At 38.8% G+C, this 22,300-nt stretch overlaps 1 protein-coding gene across 1 annotated transcript; it reads left to right on the plus strand.

Moving 5' to 3' along the window:
• Nucleotides 1-6,834: 6,834 nt before the first annotated feature.
• LOC137947637 (uncharacterized) lies at nt 6,835-20,592 on the plus strand. Its single transcript, XM_068793434.1, has 11 exons — nt 6,835-6,947; nt 7,064-7,201; nt 13,120-13,294; nt 18,710-18,865; nt 18,969-19,075; nt 19,189-19,282; nt 19,387-19,528; nt 19,643-19,799; nt 19,891-20,007; nt 20,153-20,276; nt 20,362-20,592. The coding sequence occupies exons 1-11, from the start codon at nt 6,835-6,837 to the stop codon at nt 20,590-20,592; spliced, it is 1,554 nt and encodes a 517-aa protein (XP_068649535.1).
• Nucleotides 20,593-22,300: the final 1,708 nt, after the last annotated feature.

The following is a 22,300-nucleotide window of genomic DNA, read 5'->3' on the forward strand; positions in this document are numbered from 1 at the left end:
ACAAGCGGGCCAAGCATGTTGAGTTAGACATTCACTGACTGCGTGAGCTTGTTGTTTCCGGAAAAATTCGCACTCAATATGTGCCCTCTCACTTATAGGTTGCCGATATCTTTACCAAAAGAGTCTCTCGGCCTCTCTTTCAATTTTTTTGATTCAAGCTACACATCTGTCCTAATCCAACGCTTAGCTTTGCGGGGGGCTGTTGAAGATACTGTCGTAAGAGACGCTGATTGAGAATCATTGCCCTGTTTAGGGCCTTCCTTGCAAAGGAATTTGATCCTCCATTACAAGAGCTAATCAAGCTCAATCATTCATTTTCTATAAAAATCAAATCTAGTGTAATCAATTGTAAATCACTGTAATTGGGATATCACAGCGATAACTTAATGAAAGAGTAGCACCCCGATTAGTGTGTTGAATTTTTTGAAATTATTCTCAAAACCTATAATCTTGTTTTATTGTTTGCTTTCCCTTCTCTACTTTTAAGTCTAATAATGCCCTCTTACACTTAAGAATATGACTTCAATTTCTTTCATTTTTTCTCATCCACATCGTCGGCTTAAATAGCCGTTTTACAAACTATACATGGAGAGTTGAGTGATTAACGAAAATCAAGTAATTACAAAGATTACTGAATATGTACTAAGAAGGTAAGATTATATTTCTTCGTAAGGGAAGAAATCTCAACACTTCCCCTCAAGTTGGTGCATAGATAACACTCAAGCCCAACTTGTCGAGACAATTGTAAAAAGCTCAGTAAGACACTACCTTGGTCAGCACATCGGCAAGCTGATCTTGAGACCAAACATGAGGGACTTCAATGATTCTTGCTTTTTGCTTTTCCTTAATAAAGTGCCGATCAACTTCAACGTGTTTAGTTCTATCATGTTGGACTGGGTTATGGGCAATATCACATGCTGCATTACTATCACAGTATAATTTCATAGGACTTGTCTGCTCAATGTGCAGTTTTTGTAGGAGATTTTTTATCCATAATAATTCACATATTGCCTTGGCCATTCCCCGGTATTCGGCTTCAGCTAACTATCTAGCCACCACCTCTTGTTTCTTACTTCTCCAAGTAACCAAATACTACCTACAAATGTGAAGTATCCAGATGTTGATAGTCGATCCTCTATTGACCCAGCCCAATCAACATCGGTATAACCTTCAATTTTCAACTCGCCTCCTATTTTAAACAAAATTCCTTTTCCTGGAGATGATTTCAAATAGAGCAAGATACAGTTGATGACATTCATATGTTCTTCACTTGGAGAGTGCATAAACTGACTAACCACGCTTAGTACACAAGCTAAATCTAGTCTGCTATGTCCAAGATACATTAACCTTCCAACTAGTCTCTGATAATGTTCCTTGTTAGCAGGGACTTGATCTGAATGTGTTCCCAGTTTCAAATTTTCCTCCATAGGAGTACTGACTGGACTACATGTTATCATACCAGTTTTCTTCAATAAATTCAAAGCATATTTTCGTTGAGATAGAAAAATTCCCTCCTTGGATCTTGACACTTCAATACCAAGAAAATATTTTAAGTAGCCAAGATCTTTCATTTCAAACTCTCTAGTAAGATGACTTTGCAATGCTTTATTTTCTTCTGGATCATTCCCAATTACTATCATATCATCAACATACACGATAAGAGCTGTGATGGCCTCCTTATTATGTTTCAGGAAGAGAGTATGATCTGAGTTGCTTTGCTTGTATTCGATAGATTTCATAAAATTTGTGAACCTTCCAAACCACGCCCTCGAGGACTGCTTCAAACCATATAGGGATTTCTTCAGTTTACATACTTGTTTGCATCCTTTGTTTTGCATAATACACCCAGGAGGTAATTCCATATATACTTCTTCTTGAAGATCTCCGTGCAAAAATGCATTTTTAACATCAAACTGATATAAGGGTCAGTCAAGATTCACAGCCAGAGATAGTAGAGTTTGAAACAATATTGATTTTGGCCACTGGTGTAAATGTCTCCATATAATCGATCCCGTAGGTTTGAGTATATCCTTTGGCGATAAGCCTTGCTTTGAACCTTTCAATGGTGCCATCGACTTTATATTTAATGGTAAATACCCACCTGCATCCGACTAGTGTCTTTCCTACAAGAAGGTTAACCACCTCCCATGTTGAATTCTTTTGGAGGGACCTCATTTCTTCATTCATAACTTCTTTCCACTTAGGATATTTCAAGGCTTCCTGCACACTATTAGGAATAGATATAATAGATAATTGATTCACAAATACTTCATTTGTTTTTGACAATCTATGATAAGACAAAATTATGCATGAGATACTGAAATTTAGAGGTGAGAAGAGGTTCATAATTGACTCTAGGGTTTCGTCTTGTGGTTCAATGAGGTAGCACTCTTAGTTGAGTTTTGGAACTTACCTAAGGCTCAGACATAGACTCGGACTTAGAAGGCAATTGATCCATTGGTACATTATGAAGGGGGGAAAATGCCAGCTGAGACTCTGGTTGCATCATTTCCATTTGGTCTTGTTTGTCTCCATCATGTGAAGATGTCGGCTGAGACTCTAGTTGCATCACTTGTCTGTCTCCATCCTGTGAATGATGCTCATTTGTATCATTTTGATGTTCACTGCTGTAATTTGAATACTTACCACTTGTAGTATCCAAGTTATCCAAATGATGATTAAGGGTCTACAATTCAATCCTGTTCTCCCCCTGAATTGAAGATTAGGGAGTAAAATAATACAGGTGATCTTCATGAAATACCACATCAAGAGTGACATACAATTTGCGAGAGGGAGGATGATAATAGCGATAACCTTTCTGATGTTGAGCATAACCAACAAAGACACACTTGAGAGCTCGGGGTTCTAATTTATTTCTCAATAGCTTATGGAGATGAACAAAGGCTACACACCCAAAAACTCTAGGTGGCAGATTCGGCACAACAAGTGAACTTATAGTTTCATGAAGAACACTCGAGGGTATTCGGTTGATAAGATAAGCTGCAGTTGTGATGGCTTCACCCCAATAACTAGCCGACATATGAGCTTCAAACAAGGAAGCACGAACAACCTCAAGAATGTGGCGGTTCTTTCGCTCTGCAAATCCATTTTGCTGAGGGGTATACGGACAAGTAGTTTGATGACTAATACCATGATCATCTAGATACTCTTTCAAACCTTGATTAACAAATTCTCCACCATTGTCACTGCGGAGAGTTTGTATTGTAGAATGGTACTGAGTGACTATCATTTTGTAAAATTGTTTTGTTATGCATGCAATAACATTATTATTTTAGTGTTTTCTTTAATTTACTCTATTTTATTACAGTTTTAGGTCACAGGGGTATTTTTGGAATTATTTATTAATAGGGATATTCTTGGAATATTTTATTTATAGGGATATTTTTGTAATATTTTATTAAACCCTAACCGGGTTAACCCTATTTAAGGGGTAAGAGTAATGAAAAAAAAAGTATTGAAGTATTAAGAATTAGGTTAAATCTAGAGTAAAGAGGCTTAGAGTTCTCCTCAACGAGCTCTAGGGTTTTCAAGCTTCCCTTAGGCTTGATCTTTCATTTTTGTCTTCCCCATGTCTTCCTACTACCCCTACGGTAATGCTTGGAAGACCCGTAACCCGTGGCACCCCAGATCCTCCTAAAGAATCCACGTGTCAGATCCGGGACCGTAACAACTAGTATCATAGCGGGAACACAATGGGTTATTCTATATCCCAAGAAAGATGGATTGCTATGGGTAAGGAATTGGAGGAAATACGAGCGCGATTAGATGCTTCCATTGAACGTTCGGCAAGGGAGCCACGTGCTCCCACAGAAAAGGTCATACGACCTGAAATCTCTGATTACGACATATGCGTAGAAGAGGTAGCTGCTGCCTCAGACGAGCAGAAAGGCCAAGGGCCAGGAACTCCAGCAGCGACGACATTGGAATTTGGGGATTTCAAAATTCCAAAAACAGCTGCATTGGAAATTCCGAGGGCACTCGAAATCTCTGAGCAAGTGCCAAACTCCCGAAATACCTCCAAGGGCTACGATTCGCCTCCAAGTGGTGCGATAAGCCACCGGAGTAACAGGCGACTCAGTCGCGTCCCTCGGGTCCGTCGGCAAACTTTTCGAGAGCCCTCTGTCTAGAAAAAATTCCAAGCGGCGACGCCTCAGTGGGCTTCTCGTCGCCACCGGCGTAGCAGGATAGTTAGTCAGCACCGTAAGCGACTTTTTCACAAGGGATCTCGGTTCCTGGAGGCTGAGCAACGACTATTCACAAGTTTCCGAGAGCCCTCTGTCTCAAAAAATATTTAGGCGGCGAAGCCCCGATGGGCTGCGATTCGCCACCAGAAAATCAGGCGATTCCGTCGGTGCCGGGAGAGACGAAGGAGACGTCTGTCGCCGGACTTTGTTGGTGCCGTGAGGAAAGGATCCGTTGGCCGCAGAGTTCAGGAGTTGTCGAAGGAAGAAGATAAGCTCGTCTTCCAAGGGGGGTGTAATGTTATGCACACAATAACATTATTATTTTAATGCTTTCTTTAATTTAATTTATTTTATTTCAGTTTTAGGTCACAGAGGTATTTTTGGAATTATTTATTAATAGGGATATTCTTGGAATATTTTATTCATCGGGATATTTTTGTAATATTTTATTAAACCCTAACAGGGTGAACCCTATTTAAGGGGTAAGAGTAATGAAAAAACAAAACATTGAAGTATTAAGAATTAGGTTAAATCTAGAGTAAAGAGGCTTAGAGTTCTCCTCAACGAGCTCTAGGGGTTTTCAAGCTTCCCTTAGGCTTGATCTTTCATTTTCGTCTTCCCCATGTCTTCCTACTACCCCTACGGTAATGCTTGGAAGACCCGTAACCCGTGGCAGACCCCAGATCCTCCTAAAGAATCCACGTGTCAGATCCGGGACCGTAACATGTTAGAACAGTGAACTAACTTCACTTTTTGATTTCATTAAGCCAATCCAAGTCATCCGGGTGTGATCATCAATAAAGAAAACAAACCACCATTTATCACTCAGAGAGGCTATATTTGCTAGACCCCATACATCAGAGTGGATAATCATAAAGGGTGCTGGACTCCTATTCATGCTTATTTGAAATGGAATATGATGACTTTTAGCCAATTCACATACCTCACACTTAAAATCTGAAACATATAATCTAACAAATAGTTTTGGAAACAGTTTCTTTAAATAACCAAAAGATGAGTGACCCAACCTTTTATCCCATAACCAAATCTCATTTTCTGCAGATTTATTTATGGAGAATGCTTGAGCTAACTGATGAGAACTCTCTGGCTTCAGATTAAGGTAATAGAGTTTCCCCCTTCTAGTACCATAACCAGTTGTCTTCCTAGTTCGAATGTCTTTAAACACACAATGGTTAGGCCAAAAAATCACAATACAATGCAAAGTTCGAGTTATTTGAGCCACTGATAATAAATTATGATTGAGGGTTGGAACAAATAATACAAAATCAAGACTCAGATTTTCAATGAGGGTGATGGAACCTTCTCCAATAACGGGAGAGGGAGTACTATTTGTTGTAGATACGATATGTTATTCAGATGGTTTCATAATTTCAACATGATGATTGTCAAAGGTCATATGATCAGTAGCACCAGAATCATTTATCCATTCACTATTTCTACTAGGAGTGGAAGTATTAAGAACCTTATCGGATGTAGCAGAGGTGGAGGGTTCTGCTATTGCAATAGAAGCATGATTATTTGGTTTAGTATTCCGTTAGCGAGGCACTTTAGTAGGATCCCACCATTCTAGATACCCAATAAGTTCATAACATCTTGACTTTGTATGCCCAGTCTCACCATAGTGAGTACAAATATGCTTTGGTTTTGATTCATTCGACATGATGCAAGAAGATCGGTGATGATCACCCAAAAATATTGGTCTGGTTTGCTTTCTGTTCACTGGGTTAATCCGATTTGGGTATCTGATTCCGGTCCGATCAGGAAATACGGTTTGATCCGGTTCGATTCGGGTCCAGTCCAATTATGGTTTGGTCCAGTTCTGGTCCGACATGGTTCTGATTTGGTTCGGTTCGTGTTCGATTCGGTTCTGGTCCGGTACGATTGTGGTCTGGTTCGAGTCCAATTCGGATTCGCAGGGTTAACCCGTTAGCCGCTGGGTTGACCCGCAGATAAATAAAGGACAATAGTCCCTAAGTTAAAACAAAATTTATTCACCTTTCTTCTTTGGCGACGATAGTATCGGCTCCCTTCGGGGGAGGTGGTCAGCAGCGACAACGGGGATGGTGGTGCAGTCGTCGACGACGAGGTTTCGGCAACGGGACCCTCGGCAATCGCAGAGAAGAAAAAAAATAGTCCACCGGAGTAGGGACGATGATTCGTCTTCGTCCAGACGCACTGGTGCGACTTTTCATCTTCGGCGACGTTTGGGTTGTTGCGGCAACCGATGGAACTTCCGAACAACGACTGAGATTACAGGACAAAGCTTTCGCTCTGTTCTTCGGTGACTTAAATTAGGGGACAGAGCTTTCACACTGTTCTTCGGCAAAGAGAGAGTACATGACAGAGTTTGCGCTCTATTCTTCGGCGACGAGAAGAAGGAGAAGGATTCTTCTGCTCTGATACCAACTTAAGAATATGACTTCAATTTCTTTCATATTTCCTCATTCACATCGTCAGCTTAAATAGCCGTTTTACAAACTATACATGGAGAGTTGAGTGATTAACGGAAATCACGTAATTACAGAGATTACAGAATATGTACTGAGAAGGTAAGATTTTATTTCTTCGTAAGGGAAGAAGTCTCAACACTTACAACTGCAGATTCGGAATGCGTCGTGGTTCATCTGGCTTCTACTCCTATGCTATTTATGAACGTGTTCAAGGGTGTCCTGGTTTCCAACTTTCTCAGACAAGGCTCACTTTCAGACTGAGAGAAGACAAGCAAGAGATTTTAGAGCAAAAAGTTTCTTCCTCACATTTTCAAACACTTTCTTCTCTTCTCTTCCTTTTAGGGCAACTCCTCGCCATTTTAATGATGGAATTGATGGGCATTGCAGGTTTCAGTATGTCGTGGCGGACTATATGAGGAACCATATCATGCCGATGCCGGAGGATCGGAACCCTCCACGAGCTCAGCCTTTGGTCTACAAGGAAGCTGTTCTCCTCGTTAACCCCAGTAATCCTGAACTCAGAGGAACAATAAGTATAACGATCTTAATTTGTAGCATCAAATTACTTGATCTTTGCCCTTGACTTTTTTTCACCTAACAATTCGTTATGGTGATGTCAGTTCCATGCATAGGCGGACGACAAGTACCAGTTTTCCATCGAGAACAAAGACTCCCAAGTTCATGGATGGATCTGCTCTGCTCCGACCCTGCTATCGGTTTTTGGTTGATCACCCCTAGCCAAGAGTTCCGATCGGGAGGACCCATGAAGCAGGAGCTTACCTCTCACGCCGGACCAACAACACTCGCAGTAAGTCTTCTCCCCATAACAAAATCTTTTTCCATTTCTCCTTTTTAACTCCATACGGGGATGAATAGAAGTGCTCATTATTCTTTTCCGTGGATAGGTGTTTCAGAGCGGTCATTATTCTGGGGATCATCTGGAACCCAACTTTGAGGACGGAGAGCCATGGATAAAAGTTTACAATAGCTCAACATGGGCACCATGGATTACAAGAGCTACATAGCATTGATATCCACAGTAGTTGGTTGGTCCCTGGAGTGAATACTCTTTTCTTCACTCAAAAAAGAACTGTGAGCCAGTGCCGAGGAATCTTGTACTACTACATCTGCTTGGAGGGGCCTCCCTCGTAGAAGATCTATAGCCTGCACTGTGCTCCATGAAGAGAAGAGAACCCACGTTAACCCCGGAGATGGGAGTGCGTGTACTTCATACTGTTTTACTTTTGGTTAGTTTATTGGGTTGAAAGGTCCTAAAAAGATAAACCTACAGAGGGTAAAATTTCCATGGCTAAAATAAAAGTGATTGCATTCAAAGTCATAAAAAATAGAGTAAACAAAGTGAACCCTTGCACTGGAATTAAAGTTTTTACTACGAATAATCAAACAACAACTATAGCAAAGAGTTTCAAGAGACTCGGTTACAATACCTGTCCAAACACTCAAGAACTTGTGGTTATCGGCTACTAGGTAACAACAATAAAAATTGGTTGTGAACAATATTAAAAATTTCATACTCTAAATATTATTGCATTACAAACACGTGGTTGCAGTCGTATGCCATTGTCTTATCCGGTAATCTCCATCACAAGTATAAAACTTCTCTTCTCCCTCTCTGGTTGCACTTCAGACAACGTTACAGTCAAATGATATTTTTGTTTTCTTGTGAAGATTCACTTGATCAATGGACTAATGAGCTGTAGAAAAGGGAAGATCAGAACAAGTTAGGAGATTGCGTGCCTAGATGAGTCTGTTAAGTTACATATCTGGGTTCTTTCTTCTGGCAATCGTTCAAGGAATAGACCAGTGTCACATCCAATGGCATCTGAAATGTCATACCGTATCACAAGGGTTCTTTTGTAAGATGATTAATTGATAGAACATAGCTATGATGTTTGATCAACCAGGGTTCTATCTAGTGTTGCCATAATGGAGCTGCAAAAGGATGATACAAGGCTCTGAGCTATAAGATCACAAAACCCTAGAACACCTTGGCTGAACCTTCCGTATAAGAAAAGAAGCCAGAGATGTGCGTTGTAATTTGACAAAATCGAACTCTTCTGCAGACCTCCACATGAAAAGGACGACTTTGCTCCGCGATTCGTGTTCTGACTATGAAAAGTGTGGAGAGTCTGGTGACCGGAAGCAGATTTCTTCAACCGAAACTTAACTGTTCTATGACCAAACTTGTCCAGTGCATTGACCCGATGATGGGACGATCAGCAAAGAGGTAGCAGGAAAATAAAAGGGAATTTTACCAAAATACCGATTAAAAATAACTTATTTATAATAATAACGAAGACCACAAAATATTTACAAAACTACCGAACTTTGACCGGTCCACTGTATATGTGGACAGTCAAAGGTGACACGTAAGCTTTGACTGCTTACGTGTCGCTCCATCATCGGAGTGATGCTGTAGATGAACACATAGGTTGCCACGTCATTAATATTGACATGTCATCTGCCATATCATTACATGATAAAATTTTGAATAAATTTTAAAAAATTAAAAAATCAAATACACTTTTTATTACCTTATATCTAAAATAAAAAATTATTTAAAAAATTAAAAAAATTAAAAAATTAACTCTTACTTATTTAACACCATTTAATAACAATTAAAATATTAATTAATTAAAAAAATTATCGTTACACTTTTTATTTCTTCATATTTTTAAAAATAAAATAAAATAAGTAAATTAATTAGATTTAAAATATTTATAAATTAAAAAAAATACAAAAACATTATTTTAGAGTTTAAAAATACAATTTATTTGTATATTTTTATCACCTTATTTACGAAATAATAATATTTAAAAATTTTAAATATTTATAAATAGAAAAAATCTAACTCTTACCCATTTATTATGAATTTAAAATATTTATAAATTTAAAAATCTTACTCTTAAGTCTTACCCATATATTATCAATTTAAAATATTTAAAATTTAAAAAAAAATATACAAAAAAACTATTTTAGAGTTTAAAAATATAATTTATTTGTATATTTTTATCACCTTATTTACAAAATAATAATATTTATAAATTTAAAATATTTATAAATAAAAATAATCTAACTCTTACCCATTTACTATGGATTTAAAATATTTATAAATAATTTTTTTTAAGTCTTACCCATATATTATCTATTTAAAATATTTATAAATAGTAAAAAATTTACTCTCAAGTCTTACCCATATATTATCCATTTAAAATATTTATAAATTAAAAAATATAAAAAAAAGTTGTTTTAGTGTTTAAAAATATATTTTATTTGTATACTTTTTATTACCTTATTTATAAAATAATAAATTATTAAAAATATATATTATTTATTTAAAAATCTTACAAAATTTTACAATAATTTTAATTTAGTAAAATTTTCATTAACATAAAATCAGAAATTAAACAGTAAATCACAAAAAAATCAATACAGTAATTAAACACCTAAATTCAAATCAACATTATAATTAAATACAATAATTCGATTCAATTAACAAAAATCCTAAAAAATCACCCCCCTGATTTTCCAGGGAATGGGCGGCGAGAGGAGGGGAACAGAGAGGAAGAACGTTGGCGGCGAGAGGATGAACAGAGGAGAGATAAAAGGCTGAGACGAAGAGAGAGTGGTTGAGAGGGGGCGTCGAGGGCGAGGCCGAGCGGCGGCAGGGGCGAGGCCGAGGCAGAGGCAGGGGCGAGACCGAGGAAGAGCAGCGGCAGGAGGCGAGCGGCGGCAGCAGGGGAGGCGAGCGGCGGTAGGGGCGAGGCCGAGGCAGAGCAGCGGCAGCAGGCAAGCGGCGGCAGCAGGGGCGAGGCCGAGCGGCGGCGGTAGCAGGGGAGGCGAGCGGCAGCAGGAGAGGCGAGCGGCAGGGGAGCGACGAGAGGAGCCGAGACGAGAGGAGAGGAGAAAATCGTGGAAGAGATTAGAATTAAAAACATAAGTGAGGGCTGACGTGGCGGGTGCTTACGTGGCCAGATGACAGGGAAAAAAGAAAGTAATTTATATTGATGTGGTAAATTACGTGGCAGATGACGTGGCAGCCTATGTGTTCATCTACAGCATCGCTCCGATGATGAAGCGACACGTAAGCAGTCAAAGCTTACGTGTCACCTTTGACTATCCACATATACAGTGGACCGGTCAAAGTTCGGTAGTTTTGTAAATATTTTGTGGTCTTCGTTATTATTATAAATAAGTTATTTTTAATCGGTATTTTGGTAAAATTCCCAATATTAAAACAGGTGGGACGTGTAAGGACGTTTAGGTACAAAGGGTTAGGCGGCCCACTAATGGAGTGTGGCATCAAAATCTTTAACGTGTCTTTTGTTCCTCCAAATTGTAGGATCAGTTGAACACTTCGTCAACGCCGCCACTGTGGTCTTCACCTGCCTTAAAATTTTCAATCCATTGGCCATTCTAATTGGCCACTTACCTATCTTTTCCGGTCAAAATAATGGACAATTGTGCCAAGGAGGGAAACTCGGATTGAAGAGATTAGGAGAGTCCTGCTGATTGGATGACGTCTAAGTGTCTTCGTTTTGAGAAGTGTTTGTTTGATTCATGTCAAGAACCCCGGATTTGGAATACGGGGTTTACTATATAAAGGAGAGAGAAGTCGTGTATTTCCTGATCCGAGGCTTTGAGGGAATTAAACATGGTGTTCTCAATCGAAACTGTAGCTGTGAAAGGATGTCGTTCATGGGTTAGCTGCTTCGTCTCTCTGCTAACACTTTTCATGGTTGCTCAGGGGCAAAGAGTATCGCCGAGAGGGGTGCAGTTGAAGATTTATAGAGAATATGTACTGAACACTTTTTCATCTTAATTCATCTTCCATGTCGGCCTTTTCTTCTCTTTTGGTTTCTGAGCGTTGCAGTTGCAGATATTCTCTTTAACTATTTCTTCTGTTAGCTTTCATGGTTCTTTCTCTAATTACGAGACTGCAGGTTGAGATTGATAACGGGATTCTGAAACTCACATTACTTAAAACTTTTTCATCTTAATTCTTCTTCCCTGTCAGCCTTTTCTTTTCTCTTTTGGTTTCTGAGCGTAGCAGTTGCAGATATTCTCTTTAACTATTTCTTCTGTTAGCTTTCATGGTTACTTCTCTCATGACGAGACTGCAGGTTGAGATTGATAACGGGATTCTGAAACTCACATTGTCGACACCTGCTGGGATCGTCACTGGCATCAACTACAACGGCTTAGATAATTTGTTGGAGATTCGCAATAGAGAAGTTAACAGGGGATACTGGGACATTGTTTGGAATGACCCCGGAAGGGAGGGAAAATACGAAGTGTAAGTGTGTTTTCCTCTTCTTTTCGTTAACACAAAAGCCTGAGAGGGACTGAACCTTCCTCTACTGAAAAAGCAATCTATCTTTTCTCTGTAGAATCAAGGGAAGAAAGTTCAAATTAATAAGTGAGGACGACGAGCAGGTCGAGGTCTCCTTCACTAGAACATGGAATGCCTCTCACGGCAGCGACCAAGCTCCTTTGAACATTGACAAGAGGTGAATACTGAATATTACTCTATCGTCGTCTTCGTAGAAGAAGAGACGACTGATCTTTCATTTTGTGTCGTTGATCTTTAATTTAACGTGCAAACAACGCAAAACACTAAATTGCAGATTCGTCGTGCTGAGGGGTTCGTCTGGTTTCTACAGTTACGCCATCTTCAGTCGCCCTCGAGGATGGCCCGAGTTTGAGATGGCACAGACGAGGATCGTTTTCAAACTTAGGGGAGCCCGGTAAAGTTTTCCAATCGTTTATTACAGAGAGTTAGGATACTGAGGATCGGTTTCTTTCAGTTTTTTTTTTTTTTTTTCCTTTTTGAGTTCCGATCCAGCAACCTTTTCTCTTACGGCAACGCTTCTTTCGGGCAACCTCTGTAAATGTAAATCCGAATCTAGTCCACTACGATGGTACGATTAATTAACTGGGATTCCGAAAAAGATCAAAACAGTGTATTGTCTAAACTGAAAAGAATTCATAGATCTCCTTACAAAAATTATAAAATTAAACTTTTTAAGTTTCATTGCATGCCGATCCTGGTCCTGGAAATCCCTGCACACGGCCAAAATAAACTACTGATAATCACTCCAATCAATTAGGTTAATCTCAAGAAACTGTAAAGGAATATAATCACTCAAAAGGGTTAGATTGAGATCAAACAAACTGGAAACTTGCAGCTTTCGCTACATGGTGGCGGACGGGACGAGGCAGCATGTCATGCCTGAGGAGAACGACCGTCGTCAAGCTCACAAATTAGAATTCAAAGAAGCTGTTCTCCTCAGAAATGCCTCCAACCACGACGAAAAAGGAAGGGCAAGTATCTAAGAATCTAATCAACCTGTTTCTCTTTCACATTTGTTCTTCCTCTCCACATTTAATAAAGCATCGGACATTATTCCTGGTGGTGGTACGCAGATTGACGACAAGTATCAGTACTCGTTGGAGAACAAAGACAACAAAGTACATGGTTGGATCTCCTCCGACGCTCGGATCGGTTTTTGGCAGATTACTCCCAGCGACGAGTTCAAAGTTGGAGGACCCATGAAGCAGGAGCTCACATCTCATGCCGGACCTACCACGCTTGCTGTAAGTCTTTTTTATCGTTTGATTCCAAAGCTTTCTGTAATAGTCTTAGGCGGAAGAATTATTTTCCAAAGCTTCCATAAAATATATGAACATATGGAGTAAGTTTCTTTTTGACAAACTGGTTTTAATGGAGAACTTGAATCTGGCGATATTGTTAGAATAATGGGTCACGATCTTTAAGTCTAACAAGCAAATTAAATTGCTGGTAAATTTCTTTGATTACAGAATAATTAGATATTGCAGTACTTCCTATTAGGAGATAGAATTTGGGAAGTTGTAATCTTGCTCTCTTTGTTAGAGAAGCAAGAGTGAGAAAAATGAATATATATAGTTCATCAGAATGTGATTACAATAGAAGAAAACCATCTATGATAACAGCTGGTATAACTGAAATACAGCTAATAGAAGTCCTAGAAGAAGACAATTATAATAAACTAATAACAAACTAATAACAATAAAGCTAACAGTAAGAAGTTGGTTTCATCACATGAGTTCTATAACTGACTCCTCTGTGTTTGGATTATCATCCCCCCTGAAGTGAAAAAGTCTTGGAGCTATACAAAGCTGAGATTTGAGGGACAAGAACTTTGAACTTGTGAGATGCTTAGTCAATATATTTGCTGGTTGCTCTTCAGTAGGAACAAAATGCAACTGTATCTTTCCTCTTATGACTTGATCTCTTATGAAATGAAGGTCTATTTCTATGTGTTTTGTTCTTCCATGAAACACTGGGTTCTTTGCCATATGGTAATCACCGATATTATCATACCAGAGCAGAGGTATTTCAGGTATTGGCACACATAGTTCTTGCAATAAAGCTTGCATCCAAACAATCTCAGCAGTAGCTAAAACAAGGCCTCGATACTCAGATTTTGCACTACTGTGAGATACTACTTTTTGTTTGGTAGAGGACCAAGAGACTAAGTTATCCCTTAGATAAACCAAATACCCACTTGAGCTTCGCCTATCATCAGGTTGAGCACCCCAATCTGAATATGTGAATCCTTCTATTGTCAAGTTACTTGAAGGACTTAACAGGAGCCCATCTTGTATTGTTCCTCTTAGATATCGAAGTATTCTTTTGATTGAGAGCCAGTGAGTTGTGGTTGGTTGTTGTGTAAATTGGCATGCCTTATTAACAGCAAAGGCTATATCGGGTCTTGTCAAGATAACATACTGAAGTGCCCCTACTACACTCTGATATTGAGTAACCTCTGCCATAAGATCACCATCAAATTTAGACAAGTTCTGCCCAACAGGACCGGGTGTTTTTGCTAGTTTGGTATCAAACATTTCAGTTCTAGAAAGCAAATCTGAAATGTATTTGGTTTGGCTCAAATGCATAGAGCATTCATTGTAAGACACCTCTATACAGAGGAAGTATAAGAGTTGACCCAAGTCTCTTAAGGCAAAAACATAATCAAGTTTAGCTATGAGAGAAGAAATATGTGTTGAGAAGCTGCCTGTTATTATGATATCATCAACATAGACAAGTACTATCAAAGTAGTGGCCTTACCAAAATGTAGAAACATAGAACTATCAATCCTAGAATTGCTAAATCCCACTGTAGAAGAGCAGAACTGAGTCTTTGAAACCAAGCTCTTGGTGCTTGTTTCAAGCCATATAAAGCCTTCTTCAATCTACACACTTTGTTAGGAAGTTGAGTGTCTAAGTATCCATGAGGTTGAGACATATAGACTTGCTCTTCTAACTCACCATTTAGGAAAGCATTGTGAACATCAAGCTGTCAAATTTCCCACTTGAAATTGAGAGCAACAATTAGTATGATGCGAATAGTTGCACCCTTAACTACTGGACTAAAAGTCTCAAAATAGTCCAGACCATGAGTCTGATTATAACATTTTTTCCACAAGCCTGGCTTTATACCTCTCTATACTCCCATCTGGCTTATGTTTCAATTTATACACCCACTTACAACTTAACACATTGACATTAGGTGGTTGTTCAACAAGATCCCAAGTATTGTTTCGAAGAAGAGCAACAAACTCCATTTCCATAACTTTAGTCCAGTTTAGATCTTTGAAGACTTGTTTGACAGTGGATGGTTCTGAAACTTTTATGGCAGAGAGATCAAGAATGGTCTTTTTCTTGGTTATACCATGCATCAACCTTGTTGTCATTCCTGGAGCAGGGGGAGGAGTAGGTGGTTGAGTTTCGTGTATTGACTCAGGAAAGGAACTAGAGACAGGAGGAGTTGTTGGTGTATCCATAGGAGTAGTAGAGTCAGAATGTTCACTCGGAGAAAGAGATTGAGATGCTATAGAATCATTACTGCCATTTGAACAAGGATTAGAAGGAGTAGAGGAAATTATAATGGCTGGAGTGAAACATTCTATTGTAGTATCATTGGATGGTGAATAAGGTTTAGGCTAGGCTAAGGGAAATTGTGTTTCATCAAAGACTACATGTGGTGTCACATACACTCTTCTAGTTAGATAATCAAGACACAAAAACCCTTTATGATTGAAGCTATAGCCAAGAAAAAGACACTTAACAGATCTATACTGCAATTTATGGTTGTTGTATGGGCGAATAAAATGATAGCAAAGGGAGCCAAACAGTCTAAGAGACTTATAATCTGAAATTCTTTTAAAAAGAATGAAGTGGGGAAAGTTATACTTGAGAACATTGCTTGACATTCTATTGATGAGAAAAGTAGCTGTTTGAAAAGCATACAGCCAAAATCTCATTGGCAAGGAAGCATGTGCTAGCAAGGCCCACCCAGTCTCAACAGTGTGCTTGTGCTTCCGCTCGACTCTACCATTTTGAGATGAGTTGTAAGGACAAGAAAAATGATGGAGTATGCCAGATTATTGAAGAAAAGACAAGAAAGATCTGAATTCACCACCATTACCAAATTGTAAACCCTTGATTTTTGCATCAAATTGATTCTCCACTTGAAGTTTGAACTGGTTAAAGGTAGGAAGAGCTTGGTCTTTTGTTTGCAAAGGATAAAACCATGTGTACTGTGAATAGGCATCTACAAATAGGATGAAGTATTTTGCACCAGAAGTAGACTTGACTGAGGCAGGTCTCCAAATGTCAGTGCGAACAAGTTCGAATGGTTTAGATGCACGAGAAATAGAGAGATGAGTTGGTAATCTATGACTTTTGGCAAGCTGACAAGAAGAATAAATAGTAGCGTTATATTTTCCACAAGAAACATTACAATGATTCATAATTCTGGTTATAATGTCAGAGGTAGCATGGCCTAGTCTATGATGCCATAACTCTACTCTATTATAAAAAGTACCAGAATTATTAGAATGAAAAGTAGTAGTATTAGTAACACCAATATAAGTCATCTTCTTGTTGTTGAACACCTGAAATTTGTAAAGACCATTCTCAAGTTTTCCTTGAGCAAGCACCTTCTTCGTATGTAGATCCTTCACAAAGAAACTATTAGACTGAAACTCAATTAAGGCATTATTATCTGAGCAGAACTTAGCCACACTAATCAAGTTTACTGAGATAAAAGGAACATGAAACACCTTTTTGAGTTGGAAAGAGTGGGCATTACTAACTAGTCTTTTGAAACTAGTATTTGAAATTGATAGATGCTTACCATTACCAATTGTGACCTTATTGTTAAACACCTACCCAATACTACCCAAAAGACCAGCCTGTTAGGAGCGGAAGGCATATGTACTTAACCCAGGACCATAACAGTACACCCGCCCTCCCGAGCCGACGACCACGGCGGCATTAACACTGCGACGAGAGCCTTTGGGGAACGTCTAGGGATTGCGGTCGCCCGCGCACGCGGGGAGTCGAACTCTGGATGTAGCGCCTGCTCTGATACCAAGTGTTAAGCACCTAGTCAATACTACCCAAAAGACCGACTTGTTAGAAGCGGAAGGCATAGGTACTTAACCCAGGACCATAACACTTATCCGTCCCAGTGTATGGTGTAGCATTGACTAAATTTCCCATGTTCTGAGTCAAATGATGACTTGCTCTAGAATCAAGATACCAATTGTCATCTGCAAGATTGTTAGAAGAGGCAAACATAGCAGGTAAAGTGTTTTGATTACAAGTATTTGAAGAAGGAGTAGAAGTGTCCTGAGTGCTTTGAAAGGAGATATCAAATCTGTGGTAACAGACCTGAATTGTGTGGCCAAATTTACCACATAACTGGCATTGAGGTGTCTCTGCAGAGCTGGAGTTTTGCCTTCCATTTTGTCCATATCTACCCCCACGACCACGACCTTTGTAGTGGTAGTTGGTGGTATTTGGAGTATAGCCTTGTATACGACCTCTATTAAATTTCCTTCCACCACCTTTGTTATTAGAGGAAGAGGCATAATTGGTAGACATAGTGGAGATTTGTTCAATCAAGCTTTGTTGCTCAAGACGATGTTCAAAAGCTAGTAGCATACTGTGGACAACTTCAAGAGAGATCTTATCATCTCTAATGGTGATTGCAGTAACAACAACATTGTAGTCAGATCCAAGACCTCCAAGGAGATTTATAACCTAATCTTGTTCTGATACAGGTTCTCCAATAACTGCTAGATTATCTACAGCTACTTTGATTTTCATTATGTAGTCTATCATAAACAGTAAGCCTTTTATTGTTGTTTGTAACTATAGCCTTAGTTGCATTATTCTAGCTCTTGAAGAATATGAGAAGGTTTTCTCTAAGGCATTCCAGGCAGAGTGAGAGGAATTATGGCCTATGATTTGTGCCATGATACTTGGTGTGAGTGACGAGTAGATCTAACTGAGGATTGTTCGATCTTGTCTCCTCGAAGCAACAAAAGTTGGATTGATCTCTCTTGAACTCAGTTCTTTTTCTGGATAGATAGAGGTTCTATCTATGAAATCCTCAAAACCATTAGCAAAATCAACATTATCATTCTGAGATCTCCATGAGATGTAATTTGTTCAATCAAGTTTCACAGGCAGAGTGTGATTGAGCATCTTATAGGAAGGAATGGACGTCATTGTTGAGCTTTCTCCAGATCCAATTGAGCTAGAGGACAAAGAAGATTGAGTGGAAGCCATGATTGGATCAAGAGAAAAAAATGAAGAGAATTCCCACACCTTTGATCAAAAGCTCTCATACCAAGATAGAATTTGTGAAGTTGTAATCTCTTATCTCTTTGTTAGAGAAGCAAGAGTGAGAAAAATGAATATATATAGTTCATCAGAATGTGATTACAATAGAAGAAAACCAGTTGTGATAACAGCTGGTGTAACTGAAATACAGCTAATAGAAGTACTAGAAGAAGACATTTATAACAAACTAGTAACAAACTAATAACAATAAAGCTAACAGTAACAAGTTGGCTTCATCACATGAGTTCTATAACTGACTCATTTGTCTTTGGCTTATCATTAGGCAAGAAGATTTTCTCTCCCCTCTGGTAAACTTCTTTCTTCTTTTGCAGATGTTTCAAAGCAGTCATTACTCTGGAGATGATATGAAGACAACATTTCAAGAAGGCGAGCCATGGAAGAAAGTCTATGGGCCTATCTTCATCTATCTCAACTCAGTTAAAGAAGGAACTGGGATTCCTGCATTCTGGGTGGACGCAAAAAGACAGGTCTGAATCCTACCGTTGCTTCTTCAGAGAATTATAGATTTTCTGACGGTAAATTGCCCCCATTTTTACAACTTTTTTTTTGTTTTTTCTCTGGGAATTGCAGATGGAACAAGAGGTGAGAAGCTGGCCATATAGTTTTCCAGCTTCTGTTGACTACCCTCGTTCTCATCAGCGTCGTTCAGTCAGCGGTGGACTACGTGTGAGAGACAGGTAATGGAAAGATCAGAATCTCTCTCTGCATTCCTTCCCTTTTTATCAGATTTCAGATTTGAAGCAAGTAAACTTGCCGATCATCACGTAAATGCAAACTATTCTGTTATCAGGTACCTAAATGAAGGTGTTTCTTTGCCGGCAGCTGCCGCCTATATAGGCTTGGCTCCGCCTGGAGAGGTTGGATCATGGCAAACTGAAACTAAGGTAACTATTGCGACATAATAACTGATCTTATTCTTCTTTATCAAATATACTTTTATAAACTTCCTATAAACGGTATTGTGATTCGATGGCGTGCCTTTTTTCAGGGTTACCAGTTCTGGACAAGAGTCAACGCTAATGGGTCTTTCTCCCTAAGTAACGTCAGATCAGGAACTTACAATCTATACGCTTTTGTCCCTGGTTTCATTGGTGATTACAAGTTTGCCGAACTGATTACTGTTACACAAGGTCAGTGACTAACAGAAGACAATCATTAGTCAAAACCCATGATCAAATAATCAAGAAAGAATTACTTGCTTTGACGTTTCTTTTCAACTCATTAATAAGGCCATTGAAATACAGGAAACGACATTGTTCTGGGTGATCTTGTATATGAACCTCCACGAGATGGTTCGACGTTGTGGGAGATTGGTATTCCAGACCGTTCAGCAAACGAGTTCCATATCCCTGATCCCAACCCAAATTACTTCAACAGTTTTTTAGCAAACCCAAGGAACAGGTTAACTAATAGCTCTCTCTCTCTCTCTCTCTCTCTGCACAGCAATATGGGTTTCAATTGTAAAAACAGACAAACACTCTGAAATTCACAGGTTTCGGCAGTACGGTCTTTGGGAAAGATACGCAGAATTATTTCGTGAAAATGATCTCATCTACACTGTTGGTGTCAGCGATTACCGAAAAGATTGGTATTTCGCCCATGTTACCAGGTCTGATCTCTTTCTCCCTTCCTCTACAGCGAATTATTTACAGTAGATGCATTTCCTTCTTTTGGTTCCTGCTCAGGCTACTTGTTCGGATGGGAGCCTAAAGCTTATTATAAAAAATAAAAACGTCCGAATTTTATCGATGCAGGAAGATCGATGATTACAGATACAGACCCACGACATGGCAGATCAGATTTCAACTAAGAGGTATCAGAGCCGGGACATATACACTTCGAGTGGCTATAGCATCAGCCCAGTTATCTCAATTACTCGTATGAATCTTACAACCAATTAAGCCCTGAATTATTTTATCTGACATTATCCAAAAGTCATAAAAACTTTTCTGGGTTTTTGAAGATTCACTTAAACGACCAAAGAACTAGCATCTTTAGAAGTGCCACCTTTGGACGTGACAATGCAATTGCTAGACACGGAATCCATGGATTATATTGGTTGTACAGCATCCACGTGCAGAGTCACTGGTTCCAGCCGGGATGGAATATCTTCTTCTTCACTCAGACCAAAAGCATCAGCCCCTTCCAAGGATTCCTGTATGACTACATTCGTTTAGAAGGACCCCCAGTATAGAGGGAGTTTTTGCCCTCATATACTACAAATCATGAAGAGTCAATAACGTAGAAGAAATTTCTTCTGCCACTTCAAAATGGGTGTGTGCATTTTTCCATTCTTTATCAGTATGGGTCATTTGATTCGGGATTAATAAGCAAACTGAATAAGCCTAAACCTTGTATCTTCTCTATTTTTTCCTATTTGTTTTCATTTTAGGTTCTGAACATTGTAATTTTTGTTCTGATATGACAAAGCTGTTTGATTAAAGTTCCCTATGATCTCCTTTCTCCCTTCACTCTCTTCTTCTTTTCTTCAAAGGTGTTTCCTTAGGATTAATGGGTGTAGTTAGATCTTTTTAATGTACTATGTAATAGAAATACTTCCATTACAAGGGACAGGATCTCATTTTACAGTAATTAGCGCTGTGGAGAAAATTTTTGTTAATAAAAAGATGGAAATATGGAAAATGGTGGTGTCTAAGTGGTATACCACTTTCTTAATTTTAGCGGTATCTCTTATTAAATGGAAGGGGAGATTTAGAAAGAAGTTTCTTAACCAATTTCTAGTATTTCAATCACCAATAAGTACTGTAATGGATATCCTATAAGTGGCATCCAAGATCCACAATTTTTTGTGTTTTCTCTATTTTTTCCATTCCCTAAGCCCTTGTTGTACCTACAACAGCCCTCTTCCTTCCTCTCTCCCTTTGTCCCCTGCTCTCTATCCATTAGGTCCATTCCTCAAGTTTCTTTGAGGTAAGCTCATAAATAATTAAAGTTAAAAAGTGTTGATATGATAAGTGAAGCCCTGATCCAAAGAAGATCACTGACTCTGTGTGCCATGACCATGTATTCTGTTTTTGCATTGGACTTTGCAACTACATTTTGCTTCTTGATTCTCTATGTAACCAAGTTTCCTCCAACCATTGTACAATATCCCAAAATAGATTTTCTGTCATCCAAAGATCCGACCCAGTCTGCATCTGAGAACCCTTCTAAGTTGAAGTTGTGGGTTGTGCATGTATTGACTCACCACACTTACTGCATATTATATACTCGGTCTTGTTACACAAAGGTAAATAATTTTCCCCATAAGTCTTTGAAATTTTTCAATATCCACATCTACTCCATTGCTTGTAGATAATTTTGTATTTGAATCCATAGGAGTATCTGTTGGTCTGTACCCCATAATTCATGTGTCCTTCAGTAGATCAAAGACACTTTTTTTGAGATAGTGTAATCCCATGTTTGAATTGTAGCTCTTCAATACCCAGAAAGTATTTAAGTAGTCCAAGATCTTTTATCTTGAAATCTTCACATATTTTTTCCTTAGTATCTAAATGCCCTCAAAATCATTACCAATTAAGATAATATCATCAACATAGACGGCCAAAAGTACTTTCCTTTTAAAGGTGTTTTAAAAAATACAGAGTGATCTACAGAACATCTGTGAAATCCATCATGTATCAGTGTTTGGCTAAATTTATCAAACCATGCACATGAAATTTTTTTCAAACCTTAGAAGGATTTCTACAATCGATATACCAACTCCCCCTCAACCACAAATCCAAGTGGTTGTTACATATAAATTTCTTCCTTTATGTTCTCATTGAGGAAAGCGTTCTTCACATCAAGTTGATATACCTGCCAAGAAGAATTAGCAACAATAGATAATAAGATACGTATTGAGTTCAATGTGTCCACCGGAGAAAAATTTTCCTCATAAC

This window comes from Aristolochia californica, unplaced genomic scaffold, assembly GCF_029961685.1.
Source record: "Aristolochia californica isolate CCGP_79_NKW_82.1479 unplaced genomic scaffold, dmAriCali1.0.hap1 SCAF_13, whole genome shotgun sequence".
NCBI lineage: Eukaryota > Viridiplantae > Streptophyta > Magnoliopsida > Piperales > Aristolochiaceae > Aristolochia > Aristolochia californica.